Below are 15,379 nucleotides of genomic sequence, written 5' to 3' on the forward strand. Positions count from 1 at the left end.
AACTAGCCCACCCTTTATATCATGTATAAGCCTCTAATAAGAATGAGATGATTTGATTCGACCATAGTTTGAGACTAGTCTTCCAATTCAATCCAAACTAATGAAATAAGATGAGTTGTCAATTTATCCAAACAATAAACATAAATTAAAACCACAAATTATTGAATAAAATCAAACATAAATATTAAAGATGTAGCAGTATAGAGAATTAGAATCAATTACATTTAACCTCAACACATGAGAGTTCAGCTACTCATGTTGATAGTGAAAGCTAAACTCTAGGAGTTTGTTGTTCCTCTTCTATGCCTCTCATTAAGATATTCTAATTTATTACATAGAGAGTGCCAAAAGAAGATAAGAATGAGATGATAAAACTAGAAGCAAGGCATTGTATTTATATATAATTTTAGGCGGTGCTCAGCTTCATTTTGTACTGCTCAACAACAAGGGTTTCCTTTCATTTCAACTCCATGTTCTGGTGATCAACACTTGAGCTTTCCTTCCTTGGAGGGTTTCCTTGGTAGTTTAGCCCCTACTTTTGGTGCTTTGGGTTTCCTTTTGCAAAAGATTTTTTATTGTGGCTCAACACCATTATGCGTCGCTCAGCTAGTAGGACAAATTTAATTGTTTTGTATCTTCTACCTTCAATATTCAACGCCAATAGTTATGGCTTGGCTACATCGTTGTTGTTTTCCTCTAAAATAACTATAAAACATCAAAAATATCATTAGTTTCACTAAATTATAATTCTTCATACCTTGTTATGTTACTTAGAGCTAAAAAGGGTTGTTTTGCTTACAAAATGTAATCAATTAATGCATGATATAATAACAAATTTATGTGAAATTTATGGTATTATAGACACTTATATCTATTGAACCCTATCATATAACAAATAACACTATCAATACTATGAATCTAACATTAAAAATTAATTCACCAAGTAAAATGCTAATTAGGCAACAATACAAAGAAATGGATTCAACAAAGGCCATTGACTTCAAACAACCAAGGCCAAACTCCACCAACGGAACATGAGATTAAACTATTTTCAAATTCCTCCATCCTAAACAAGGATCACTAAATTATAATATTTCATCTCCTGTCCACAACTCTAATTTTTTGACCCTCACCGCCCTTAAACTCAAATATTCCTTCCACAGACATGCAAATAAATTTATGTGACATGTTTTGGTCTGGTGAAAAGAAAAAAGAAAAACTTTATTAAGTCTCATTTATAATCTAATAACGCACTTGAGCTAGGCAAATATGAAGGACATTTGGCACAAGCTGAGCATCCTTCTCGTGTTCAAAACCCGCAACCTACACAACATTTTCACAAATTGAAATAATAAAGCTCACCATTTCAGTCATCGGAGAATGTTATAAAATTGGCAATGTTAGCGATTTAAGAAATCATGTACATTGTCACATAATTGAGTAAAAGGTGGTAAGTTTTAGTGGGTTATGTAACATCCCGACCGGATATTACGAATTTAAATAATAAAATAAGAAGTAAATAATAAAACTTCATTTATTATAACTGATATTCCCAAAAAACGCGGGAAAATTAAAATAAACTTTTATTAGTTTCATATCTGGCATTGTCAGGAAAGTATTTCTCCAAGAATCATGTCCTGAAGTTGGCCCAAGTCATCTGCTCTTCACGAGTGTGCATCAGCTGTTGCATCCCCACCCACCAGTACTCAGCGTCTGCCACAAGAAGGAATGTGACGAAGGTCAACTTGTGTGCATCAGTGCATCCAATTGCTCGGCATATCTTCTCACACTCCCTCAGCCATGCATCCGCTTCGTCCGGAGTGACCTTACCAGTGAACTTAGTTAGCATGTGCCTTATGAAGTCTTCCATAGTCACAGCACGAGCAGGTGCGACTCTGGCTCTGGATTGCGCTGCATTAGGTTGCATCGCGTCCACCATTCGATGAATTGCATGTGCAATCTCTTCAGCCCCAGTATTATCCCTTCTTTTCCTGTTTGCCAAAGCTTGTGCACGCCACATTTTAGCTGGATTAAACCACACAGCTTAAGTCATGCCTTATGCAAACAAAAGGTTTAACATAAAAGAATTAACACACTAAGTCGTAAGTGAAACACGATAAGCTCACTCCCCATAGACCCCAAAAATCTTTTGAAAACCATTGCTCTGATACCAAATGTAACATCCCAATCGGATAATACGAATTTAAATAATAAAATAAGAAGTAAATAATAAAACTTCATTTATTATAACTGATATTCCCAAAAACGCGGGAAAATTAAAATAAACTTTTATTAGTTTCATAATAAACCAAAATCCATAAGTATAAATAAGATTATAATTATCCAAAAGTCCAGAATATTTATAATTACAATTTATTTCAAAGCGTAAAAAAAATTTATAAAAGTTCTCATAAAATCTTCTCCCAAAACTAGCCCTGCTCCGTCTCTAGGCCTCACCAGATCCACCTGCAATAACATCTGCTCCCGTGTACCGCGTACACGATCATCGCCAAACACAAGCAGATAGGGTGAGCTAACATATTACACATACATATAAATATTGCATAGTTATATATATCACACAATCACACCAATACTGCTACAGTAAAATTGCCTAGCGGGGAACACGTACCGCCAAGCGTTGCCCGCTTCCAAACCGCGTGGAAGTTATGATGAGTCGAACCTTGACTGACATTCAATAATTAAATTTTGGGAATTTCGTATTATTTTTGCGCTTAAAAATCGTATTTAGTTGCATGCTAAATTTATTATTAGATATTCTTGAGTTTAATAATGCAACTGTAATTTAATTTAGGTCTCCAAGGGTGTAAATAATGAATATTTTAATTCATAAATTAAGTCCCAAAATAGGAATTTTGGAGAGAAATAGTTCAGGTATTGAATGCACCCACAATTCTCATGTTTACACCCCTTTTTTCAATTGGAATATTTATTTTTAAAATAAAACATTTTTGGAGCTAGTTGCACCCTCTGTTTTCAGGTTTACACCCCCTTTTGTAATAGTAATTCATTTCTGTTCTGCACCCTTCATTTTTACTAAGCTGCACCCCTAATGTCACTTAAACTCTAGTCCACCATATTTCACCACGTGGCAATCCTCCACTTACTAAATTAACCAATGACAGTTTGCCACATCATCAATCCTCCACTAACTCATATCACCAATCAATGTTTTCCACGTCATCATCTCCTTTCCAACACAAACCCTAACCCTAATCTCACTTTCTCTCTCTTCCGCAGCTGCCACACTCCGCAGCCGCCACACTCCGCAGCCGCCACCTCCGACGCCGATCGTCACCGCTACTCTGATCGTCGCTGCAGCGTGCCGGAACGCGGCCACCAGAAACTCCAGCAACGCCTGCGCCACTACCCCCATCTTCTCGCACCAACTGCCATTCGCGCGCCTCTTCCTCTCCTTCATCCCAAAGCCACCATCGTCGCTCAATCGCCGGAAAACACAGCCCCCGTTGCTGCACCAGTTATGCGCGACATCTGCGTCCTCTCTGCAGTCCCGCAACCACCACCACACAGTGACAGCTTGCGCAGGACAACGGCCACCACCTCCTACAACTCCCGCGCCTCCATCGTCCTCCGTCGTGCCTCTCTCGCGCCTCCATCACTTCCCCCTACGCGAACCAGCCTTCATGACTCATAGAACCACCGCGACTTCAACCTCGAACCACTATCTCTATTGCGTCTCGACTCCGTTCACTCATGCGTCGTCGTCGACGGCATCACTTCCATGGCAGCCACCACATAGCACTCGCGCCTCCTGCTTCCTCCACCATCCAGCCCCACCGTGACACCACTTCCCCCGTGACAGTCGCGAACCCAACAACACCTTCCGTGATAATCCCGCAGCCACCGCGACAACCACCATAATCTCGCCTGAACCATTCATGGCAGCCAAACCCTAATGGGGAGAGAGACTTCCCTGACATGTGGCAATCTCTCAATGGCTGTCAAAAGTCAAGACTGGTCAACCAGTCAACTCTGGGCAAGGCTCGGTCACAGTTGGTCAACAAGCTATTTTTATACTATTTTCGGCAGGTGGTTCCTTTATAGGAACCCTAATCGACCTAGCAATGAAAAGATAGTCTGGCGGCAGTTCACCACCAATCAGACTAATTCTGAAAATTTCCCAAAATCACAAACTCTAAAAATGAAATATACGAATCATACATAATTATACTAAATTCAGTATACCAATCAGAATTAAATTAATCAACGCATGAATTACCCTATTTAGCATGCCATTCAAATTAAAAATAAAGTTATCGCGTAAAAGCTCCCCTAACCTGGTTTTCCTTCGCCTAAATCTTTGACAATTGAAAAGTTCTCCCTTGATCACCAAAACTCTCCTTGATTCTAATCAATTCAGCTCACAAAGCTTCCCTCAATCCTCCCCACTCTCTAATTTTCGTGCTCTATTCTCGCACCTCAATAACAGCCTTGCAAAACCTTTCTCCTAGCCTAAATTTACCTTTTTAATGGTGCCTTAATGTGAGTTAATGACATAAAACGAAAATCCAATTAAATTATGGGTTAATGTCCTTTAATTGGTTGTCTTATGATGGTTTTCCAACCCCCTTGGCTGCTAGGGTTTCCTTGCTCTTTCACCTTCATGCCAAAACTAAAATTGACAAAAAGAAAGCCTAATTTGGTTCTACCAAGGTTAGAACTCATAACCATGCCAATGTTCAATCCAATACACAACCATTCAACAAATTCATGTTTCATGATGAGTAATATAATTCTATGATTATATTATTTCACAACATAATTATACATATTATTAAAACAATAATAATTAATTAATACATAAATAACATACATAGGATTTGAACCCAAGTCCTCTCACACATTTCAATAAACTAGTACTTTTCCACATCATACAAACCAGAATTAAATACCATAAATGTTCTTACTACCCACATTTATTAATTAATTAATTATTATTATTTAATTTTCACGGGTCTTACAAGTTAATATATCATTATTTTTAAATTATTATTATAACTTTTATATAGTTTTTTATTAAAACTTTTCATTATAATAAACTTTACACAATAAATTATTGGATGTAAATTTTAATTATAAAAATCACAATTTTTTATATAACCCAAAACTAATATTTAATTAAACCATCACCCAAATTAGAAACCAAGGTCGGCCCAAATTATAAATTAAGGTTGTCACAAAGGAAAGTATACATGACATGATCATCATTTATGGGCATCTGCATTTTGTTTTCATTTTATCCTATGGAATGATTTTACTTTGTTAAAGTTATTTTAGTCAATTTATAGGAAACAATTCATAAATTTAATTAATTTTTTATAAATAAATATAATGCTTCTATGCTTTTGTGAAATATAATTTTTTATAGTTTAGTGTGATGTTCTATATTTTGCTTTATTTTATTTTTTTTAATAAAACTTTAATATGATGATAAATAATTATTAGACTTTAAAGTATCAAAAATTTGTAGTTGAATTTAATTTCAAAAATCATTTTTTAACTTTTGGATTGTATAATTTAAAAACAAACATAATATAATTTAAAAGTTATTTTTTTAAAATATTTCTGAATTCTATAATTCAGAAATTAAATTTAACTTGTGTAATTTAGAAGTAAAATAACCTTTGTATAATTCGAAACTATTTTTTTCAGAAAAAAAATAACTGAATTATTAGATCCAAAAATGTCAAAATAGTTTTTGGGAAAACAGGACGAAAGTTATGGAGGTGCAGGAAGAAACTGCCCATCTATAACGTTGAATTGAACCCATTTCCTTTATCCTCTTCTGAATTCAACAGAAATACTCCTTCACTTCAAACTATACTATCTTCACTCATACCTCCATTTTCATATTCATTTTCCTTCAATGGCTTCCATAAACTTCAACCCCTTCGGGGGAAACTGGTTCTCCAAACCTCCCAATCCTCTCTCTCTCCCCTCCTTTCCCAGCAACGCCTTCAACCTCGCCGACGCACCCTCCCTCCACCCCAACTTCGCCACTATCTCCCTCCCCAACCCCTTCCGCCGCAAGCCCAAGGAAAATGCCGCCGACCCTTCCGAGCCCGGTCACTTCGAGATGTTGGCCCGCCAGGCCCTTTGGGAGGCCAAGACCTGCCCGGACCACCGCCACACCCCGGAGGTCGACAAAATCCTCGCTGAAAACGACGCCGCCTTCGGCTCCGACGACTCCGTCTTCGAGAAGCGCGAGAACGCCACGGAGGAGGAAATTCGGGAGAACGCGGAGCTTGTGGACATGATGCGCAGCAGCCCCTTGGTGCAGTTCCTGGCGCGCGCCGAAGAGATTCTCGACAAGATGAACGAGCTTGAGCTGAAGGCGAACGAAAAACCCTACCACGATGAGGATGCGGAATTGTGGAAGGAGATTCCGCATATCATTGGGCTCGACGGACGGCCCATGCCCCGCAAGGCCCAGAAGACCCGCCAGGAGGCCGACGACAAGTTTTGGGACTTCGCCAGACAGTTCTTTTTCGGGCTTTGGAATTTCAGACAGCGGCCCTACCCTCCCGGGAAGCCCATCGACGCGGCCCAGTCCATTGGGTATAAGAACCTCGAGAGGCGCTACTATGACTGTGAGTTGCATTCATTTTTTTTTTCAATCCTACTTATTTGCCAGTGTTTTTATGTTTGGGTTGTGCTTTGAGGTGAGCTGTAACATATTTCCACAAAACTTTTCATAACAATGGCATTGTCCAAAATTTATATTTAGTAACACATAAGCTAATGTGTAAATTTTTGTTTGTTTGTTAAAGAAATTTGCTTTATTTTTTTATGTACTCCCTGAGGTTGAAGTTATTGCACATATTACCTCTTTTTTTAAACATATACAACAACACCTTGTGATTTTTTTTTTTTTACAAACAATTAAGGGGAGACAGATAGTGTAATGTACAAGAGATGTTAATCTAATGTTCTTAAAACAATTAAGGAGCTTTTGGTATGTCCCAAGAAGGAGGGATATCTGGCAAAATCTGAGGAAAAGACATGGGAGACGGGTCTAGTTTAATCGGACCTTAAATAATTAACCGGTTAACCATGGAATGTGTAAGAATTACAATTGATATGACTGTCAGGCTTGGATTATTTATGAATAAAAAAACTAGTGTACCTCAGTGCCTGAAAGTTAATCGCTGTGTGAAAAGTATGAGATGGTCATTGTTGGCTGAGGTTGTTTTCTTGATGGATCCAAACTCATGAACAACCGATAACCAAGACACAACTTGACTCAAGTTGATATCACATATTGAGTAGAGATATGACTAATGTAGTTCTTCCAAGTTTGGGATGTCTACCTTATAAGTTAGTTTTTTGTGAAATTTAGTTAACCGATAAGCTTAAGTTTTAACGTGTATCATAATCTGTCTTTTGTTGTTTATTGGCCACTTGTATCTTTAAATGTTCGAGCACCCATATTTGTGCATGCTTCATGTCTTGTTGAGGGGGTGTACGTGACATCTCACATTCATTAGAGATATAACTAATGTTTTTTATATAAGTTCTGTGGTGTTGAATTAGGTCTTGGGTTCAAATTCTAAAATCAATGACCTTATCTTATAAAGTGAAATTGATAACATGGATCATGCAATGTCATTAAACTTAGTTAAAGTTAAATTCTCAACAATATTGTATAGCATGAAGCAATATTTTGGGCATAATTGAAAGGATTACGTTAATATGTCAAAATTTAGAAACGAAGATAAGCTACATGTTGCAGAGAAGTTCAAATGTTATAAATGTTACCTAGCATATCAAAAGTCTATCAAACTAAGAGAATATTTTAATTTTGAATTTTTCTCTTCTAAAAGTAAGGGTCAAGTAAATTATCGTAGTCATTGAACAACATTAACAAAATAGAGAGAGAAGAGCATTTAGGGTTTTCCTTTATTTATATAATTTAATATTTAAAATTTATGGGTGGGTTGGTGAGCCAACTTGGCTCACCACATGTTCAACCTGGGTGAGCTGGGTTCTTAGTAGGCCGGATCCATTTTTTTCTCGTACCAAAATTTACAATTTTTTTAACTCAACCCGGCCTGAACCTTTGGTGGGTTGTGTTGTCTCGCAGGTTATAACCCATTTTGACAGTTCTAGTTTTGGATTTGACTCTAGGTGAAATATGTGCCGGAGTATTTGTGTTTGTTAGAATAGTGTTAAATATGATTCATTGTAAAGGTGTTGTGTGCTTTGTGCAACACCTATTTCCTGGGTATAACTTTTCAGATTCGCTTCTCTTCCCTTTCATACATTGTATATGATGTATCTAAAGTTGTTATAAATATGAGATCCTAAAAGAGGGAAATTCATGCTAAAAAGTTCATTCTAATTCCTTTATATTATTCTCAAGTGTGTTGTAATATTTAATATACATTGTTGATGTGGGTTAATTGGTATGAATTGATAGCCTTGATGAAAATATATTGATTCTTGTTCATGATCCCTCGTAGGCAATTATCAATTTTGGTGCTCTATGTTTGGTTGTGAAACAAGCTATCTACCTTTTTAATTTGTAATTTGCTGAGGGAAAAAAAGAAATATTCATAAGTTAGAACGGATTGTATTGAACATTTTTGTGGTTATATTATTGCTAGTTTCCTATAACATGGGAGTTGGACGTGAGATATGTAATCAATATTATCATTGTCTGTTGAAGCTTTTGTAATAAAATATCAAACTCTAGATGTAAAAAATTCCGTTAATTGATGTATCTGTCCACAGTTCTACTTTTTGTTGTATGATGTTATTTCTGTCGATGCAGTTATCATGAGGAGTGGTGGGTGGTACTATAAGGATCGGCTGGGTCGCACAAGAGGACCGTTAGAGTTGATTACGCTTAAAAGTGCATGGAGTGCTGGGATTATTGATAAGAACACTTTCATTTGGGGTGAGGATATGGATGAATGGGCACCCATTCACATGATTTACGGAATGGAGCGTGCAATTGCCACTTGGGAAGGTCTGTTGAGTTCCATATTTTCTCTTTCTCTAATATACTCTTTATTGTTTGGACTTGAGTAGAGCTATGACAAAAATTGTAAACTTAAAATATTTATTTCATTTGACCATTTTGTCATCATTTTACTGATGATTGATATATAAGCATTTGAGCATTTGTTTTTATATGAGCCTAAGACTAATGGACCAGGTACCACTATCAATCAAATGTTGAACCTATATGGTATTTTTCTCTGGTCCACAGATCAGTGGTGATTTTTTTTTTCTTAGTTTCAGATCGTTAGAAAATTTTGGGATTGGAGGAATCGTTCTTTGTAATTTTCCAAATTTCTGGTCCCTCAGTTACATCAGTCAAAGGGATTATATGAGGCTCTCTGGAACTGTTTTGAACAAGGTTATTTACAACGCCCTAAAATTGGAATATTACATTATCCAGTTTTTGACAAAAATCTTGATAACTGTGTCTTCAGTACTTCTTGACAAAAACTATAGAACTCAAATAATATTAGATGCTATTTTAGTTTGTCTTCTTACTTCGTGTTTTTGCTTTTGGCTTGAGGATTGTTTTTTCTGGCCCATACACGTTAGTATTTGATAACAACTAATTCTTGGTTGGGCAACTTTGTAGTTAGACTTGCTGCTTCAGCAACAGCATTGCTTCAGAAACTACAAAAGGGCATACCACCTTGGGTTCCTTTGAAGGGATTTGAAAAGAAGACTTATAAGGAACTTCAAGAAGAGGCTATACAAAGCAAGAGACGTGATTTAGCAGTATTGGAAGCTAATGATGGTCTTTGGCCTGGAGTTAAAATTCCAAGCTATGCCCTATTTCTTTGGGCTAGTGGCTCTGAACTGACCACTATATTGGAACAGGACCACATGCCCAACAAATACATTCCCAGACATGTAAGGTATGCACATGCTGAGACTGTTACCAGAATAGCACTGAATTGTGATTTTTACAACATTCAGCATTTTGTTTTGGTTTCTAACTCTTGCCCTTCCTCCCCCCTCCTCTTATTTTCTTTGGGTTGGGGTGGATTGCTGTGTGAGGCAGAAAGAAGTTGGCTGAAATCATTCCCGGGTTAAGGCCATGGGAAGTTCTGAGCTTAGAACAAGCGATGGATCGACTAACGTTTAATGGGGAATGGTACCGTGAGCCTCTTGGTTCCTACACCACTGGTCCTCCCTACCTCCAGCACTGGAATGAAGATGCTATGGTATGCCTTTTCATCAAACATTTTGAATTCATTATTCTATAATTTGATATTTTTTAAAAATTAAGGAATTAAATGACATTTTACTAGCATAAGTGTGTTAATATTTATGTTTATTTTATAAAAATTACAACTTCAATTTAAAAAGAAATAGCTCCAAAACAATGCTAACTCTTATGGAACATGAATTTTAATTTTCTTTGATTGTTTGCAGGAGTTGTATAAGATATTTGAAGATCTTAATTCTGAACTGTGCTATCACATGGAGAATTCAATTGCTGGCTTTGATAAAATTATGGATAAGGTCAGGGACGATTTTATTGCGAGAACTAACAAACTGTTGGAGCAGAGAGACAAAGAGAAAAGAGAAGAACGCAAGAAAGCTGGGTTGCCCGAGTATTTGTGGCCTGAAAAACCATTTAAACCTTCATGATTTCTGCAGATCATATGGTAAGACTCCTTTGTACTGAGTCTTTAAATTATAGTGAGTCATTTATTTTGAACCTCCCAATGTATCATAGCTATCCAAAAAAAATTATTTACCCACTTGTGTTGACTAAAATGATGAAACAGAATTTTCTTTTATTTTTTGGGCGGGGGAATGGGGTGTCAGATTAATTTTCCACCAGTTATTTGAATTTTGATTGATATAATTGAATATATATATATATAATTCATTTATTGTCAATAATAATCATAATAAAGAATTCCATTTAATGTCAATAATAATATGCGTGATAAAGGATTTAGTTAAATGTCAATAATATGCACAATCGATAAATGCGTGGACAAAATTTGCGTGCATCTAAATTTTGTCTATTTTTCTTAACTATAAATATCATGAGTAGAGTTTATTAAATAAGGAGTGAAAACTATAATTTTGTGATTTTTAATAGGTATTAGCATATCGTAAAGAGTGCTAAAAAGTTGTGTTGTTAGCAATTGTTAACACGCTTATTGGTTATTAACACGAGGGCATGCATTACTTGCGTTGCCTTTGGGAAGTTAAGCATATCTGGTTCCTTATTTATATGCATTTGGTTCTTTATTTGTTGCACATTTTGGTACACTAATAAAAAGTTGACATTGTGGTTTTTTTTTTTTAAATTTTTCATACTCTTCGGAAAGTTGAAAGGTTGATTCTGGCTATTACAGCTCTAACAGGTTCTCAAATATTTTTCTGGGGGCAATATCTGGTTGATTCATTAAGACACTATTGCTAGAGGATCTTTTTCATTACAGGGTAAGATTGTTAGATGGTGAAAAGTGTCCTGAGAATGGTATCATGTACTACGAAGGCAATCTGGGACCTCAAGAATTTTGGTCTTTCTTGGAGTTGGTTAGAACATTTCTTTTGTTAAATATTGGCATGTACATTATGTTGGATAATCTTTAATTTTGTTAAATAATCTTTAGATTACAGAGTTGTTTTTATTTAGCAAAGTGATAGAGTATTTTATATTTGATGAATTAGATTTAAGTTAGTTGTTATTTTAGTCGATTGGAGTATCTAAGATTTAGTTTGTTAATATGGCATATTAGATTAGATTAAATTAGATTAAGATTTAGTTTGGTTTGTAAGTGACTATATAATAGCCCATTCTCCACCAATGAAAAACACCATAGTGAGTTACTTTGCATATTCTTTTAGTGTGTGTGAGTTTTTTCCAACAAAGTGGTATCAGAGCTTTATGCTCTGAGTACCGAGTGCGAGAAAGAAAGGAGAGAGTGAAACAATGTGAGAAAGGATGAAAGGAGTGTGCCTGAGTGAGAGATGGCTAAAGTCGTTAATGGTATGATGATGTTGCAATTGACGAAGAAAACCAATTATGATAATTGGTGTCTACAGATGAAGACCCTTTTGGGATCTCAAGACATTTAGGATATAGTAGAGACCGGGTATCAAGAATCCGTGGAGGAAGCAAATCAGACGGCGATCCAGATTATCGCGCTGAAGAAGACGTGAGTGAGAGAAAAGTCGGCTTTGTATTTTTTTGTACAACACTGTGGACGAGTTAGGCTTCAAGAAGATTGCAAACGTTGCATCTTCCAAGGAAGCATGGGAGATTCTGGAGGTTGCATACACAGGGAACAACCGCGTCAGACAAGTCCGGCTACAAGCTCTCAAAGGAGAGTTTCAAGACCTGAAGATGGAGGACAAAGAGCAAGTATCCAAGTACATAACTTGAGTAGAGAAGGTGGCTAATCAACTCGGTAGGAATGTAGAGCCAATGCCAGCAAGCCGAGTTGTGGAGAAAATCTTGAGATCATTGACAGATGATTTTGAGAGCATCGTATGCGCCATCGAGGAGTCGAAGGACCTGTTAGTTCTCCTAGTGGAAGAACTTGTCGGGTCACTAGAGGCCCATGAACAAAAGAGAGGGAAGAAGCACGACCCGCATGATCAAGCACTAGAGGCGCAACTTGATTTGAATGAAACTTGGAACACTCAGGGCCGAGATCCTAGAGATAAAGGATGAGGTGGTCAAGGATGAGGTCGCAGAGGACAAGGTGGCCAAGGACGAGGTAGACGAGATGATGTTGAAGACGACATGGATCAGACCAGGCTACAGAATTGGAGTGCCTGTGGTCAAGAAAGGGGCCGAGGAGATTGGTCAAAGTCAGAAGTGGAATGCTTAAGGTGTGGCAAGTATGGCCACTATGCAAGAGAATTCAGATCGACAAGTTGCTACAACTGTGGCAAGGTTGGTCATATAGCGAAGTTTTGTCGAATTGAAAAAAAGGAGAAAAATCTTCTCACAGAGGAATATGACGAGGAGGAGATAGGGATTTTAATGATGGTGCAAAATGTAGATGCCGAACTAAAGAGCGATAAATCGAAAGCAGAGTGGCGTTTGGGTTGTGTAAAGGAAAGGAGATCAGGTGACGAGCTTAGTCCAGGTTGTTTAAACAAGTCGGTCTAGTATCTAGATACTACAGCGAGCAATCACATGTGTGGCGATGAGAGTTTCTTCAACGAACTCACCAAGATGGAGGTCGGATTAGTGTCATATGGAGATGATTCCAAGATGGTGATAAAAGGGCGTGGAACAATTCGGCACATGCAGAAGGATGGACGGGTTGGAGAAATTAGGGATGTCTACTATGTTCCCGAGCTGAAGAGTAATATTTTAAGCATATGTCAGATAGTGGAGAAAGAAAACTCAATTCTGATAAAGAACCATGTACTGTACTTGGAGGATAAGCACGATCGGCTAGCAGCCCGGATAGAAAAGAAGAAAATCGAATGTACAAATTGGAGTTGAGCATCCTGCAGGCCCGGAAGAAAAATCGGATGTACAAATTGGAGTTGAGCATCCTGCAGAAAAGGTGTTTGAACCATGTGGACAGTGAAGGCAGCACATGATCTGTTCGGAATGGTGTGGTGAAGAAAGAGACAGGTAAGCAAATTAAAGCAGTGCGATCTGAAAGAGAAGAGACAACCAATCTTGCCAAAGAAGTTGAAGAAGTAATGTTGTTGATAATGGGATGTAGCTCGAGGGATGAGCACAAACAAGTGGGGAAGTCGGCAAAAAGGTTGAATGTCATAAATCAGTCCAGAGAGGTTGTCAAAACATGCGAATAGCTCGGAAAGGAACTTAGAGAGCTCCGTGGAGCATGAGGCCAATTCAATTAGCTTAGTGGGAAGTTCGAATTGCTTGATTAAGTCGGTTGAGCAAGTGGAGTGCCTAGATCATTTAGGGGAGCAAGTAAACATCTCAGAAAGCTTAGCAGGGAACCTAGGTAACTCAGATAGCTCAATGTGGAGTGTGGATAGCTCGGATCTTGAATAAGAAGTGTTGTTTGCAAGAAGAGCAGTTGCATGCCGAGAAGGATCTGAGAGTTGTACTGGAGGTGTAAGATGAGAAGTGACAACTTGAAATGGATGATGAGTTTGGTGTGAAGAAGGTGTGGGAATTGTCCACTCTCTTAAAGAGAGATCAACCTATTCAAAGGAACTCGGTTAATGGCAAGTTGGCCACAAAGACAATAAAGAACCCAATAAAGGGTAAGTCAGCCAAGGTTAAGATGAAGTCGGTCAAAGAGAAGGTCAAGTTGGTTATGGAGATAGAAGATTATTCATAATGAGAAGGAAAAATTTAAAGCTTATGGGGGAGTTTTGTTGATAATTTTTAATTTTGTTGGATAATTTTTAATTTTATTAGATAATTTTTAATTTTGTTAGATAATCTTTAGATTACGTTTTAGATTATGAAGTTGTTTTTATTTAGTAAAGTGATAGGGTATTTTAGTCACTTGGACTATTTAAGATTTAGTTTGTTAATATGACATATTATATTAGATTAGATTAAATTAGATTAAGATTTAGTTTAATTTGTTAATATTTGATTTGTAAGTGGTTGTATAATAGTCCATTCTATGTCAATAAAAAACACCAGAGTGAGTTACTTTGCATATTCTTTTAGTGAGTTACTTTGCATATTCTTTTAGTGTGTGTGAGTTTTTTCCAACACATTAGTGAATAATGAACAAAAATATTCTTTAGCTTCTTGTGTTTTCTATCTTTCGGAGGTGCGTGACCTCTAATCACGATTCTTTCACAACCCTAATCTTTAACAGTTTGATTAATTTGCATAAAAAAACATGAAAATCTTGCAATGATCCAACTTAGCATTGCACATCTGTGGCTGTATACACGATTACCTTCCAACTCTGCTGAAACAAACTTACACCAACAGTGTGTCGGGATCTGTGTTGAAGATACGTGTTTTGTAGTAAAGCAACTTCAACATTTAAAAATATTCAGAAATAATTATATTTCAGAAACAATTATTTTTTGCTTGAAATGTTGATGTACGTTAATTCAGGAAATGCAGGTTTTTTTGTAACCACATGAATGAAGCTTATGGCTCCGTGAAGTAAATTTCCTGGCATTACATTCCTCTGTTAGAATAAGAATGTTTTGGAATGGGTAAGAAGCTCTTGAAGAATTTTGTCCTTCTTGAGGTATTAGACAAGGAAATCATATTATTTCTCTCTTATCGATTTGTTTTGTGCATGGAATCTCTCACCTTATTAATCTCACCGTGTATCATTAAAATCATTAAAATTGGGTACCATTTAAGCATGCCAGGGAGAGACCAAAATGCCAACCAGATTAATGATGCCTGGAAAGTATTTAGGGTTTG

The 15,379-nt window shown here is 37.0% G+C and overlaps 1 protein-coding gene and 1 pseudogene across 4 annotated transcripts; both read left to right on the forward strand.

Annotated features, from left to right (window-relative positions):
* The first annotated feature begins 5,842 nt into the window (after positions 1–5,842).
* Positions 5,843–15,270, forward strand: LOC114166971 (histone-lysine N-methyltransferase ATXR3-like protein). 4 transcript variants are annotated; one of them, XM_028051852.2, is made up of 6 exons: positions 5,843–6,632; positions 8,816–9,013; positions 9,641–9,923; positions 10,070–10,232; positions 10,444–10,679; positions 15,059–15,270. In XM_028051852.2, the coding sequence occupies exons 1-5, from the start codon at positions 5,909–5,911 to the stop codon at positions 10,660–10,662; spliced, it is 1,587 nt and encodes a 528-aa protein (XP_027907653.2). In that variant the 5' UTR covers positions 5,843–5,908; the 3' UTR covers positions 10,663–10,679; positions 15,059–15,270. The 4 variants fall into 4 exon arrangements, with proteins under 4 accessions (XP_027907653.2, XP_027907655.2, XP_027907654.2 ...); XM_028051854.2 differs by having other exon boundaries at positions 15,068–15,270; XM_028051853.2 differs by lacking the exon at positions 15,059–15,270 and adding an exon at positions 11,358–11,649.
* On the forward strand, positions 11,800–15,052 carry LOC146882480 (uncharacterized; annotated as a pseudogene).
* Positions 15,271–15,379: the final 109 nt, after the last annotated feature.

Source organism: Vigna unguiculata, chromosome 10 (genome assembly GCF_037176805.1).
Source record: "Vigna unguiculata cultivar grain cowpea cultivar isolate G323 ecotype 2 chromosome 10, ASM3717680v1, whole genome shotgun sequence".
Classification (NCBI taxonomy): Eukaryota; Viridiplantae; Streptophyta; class Magnoliopsida; order Fabales; family Fabaceae; genus Vigna; species Vigna unguiculata.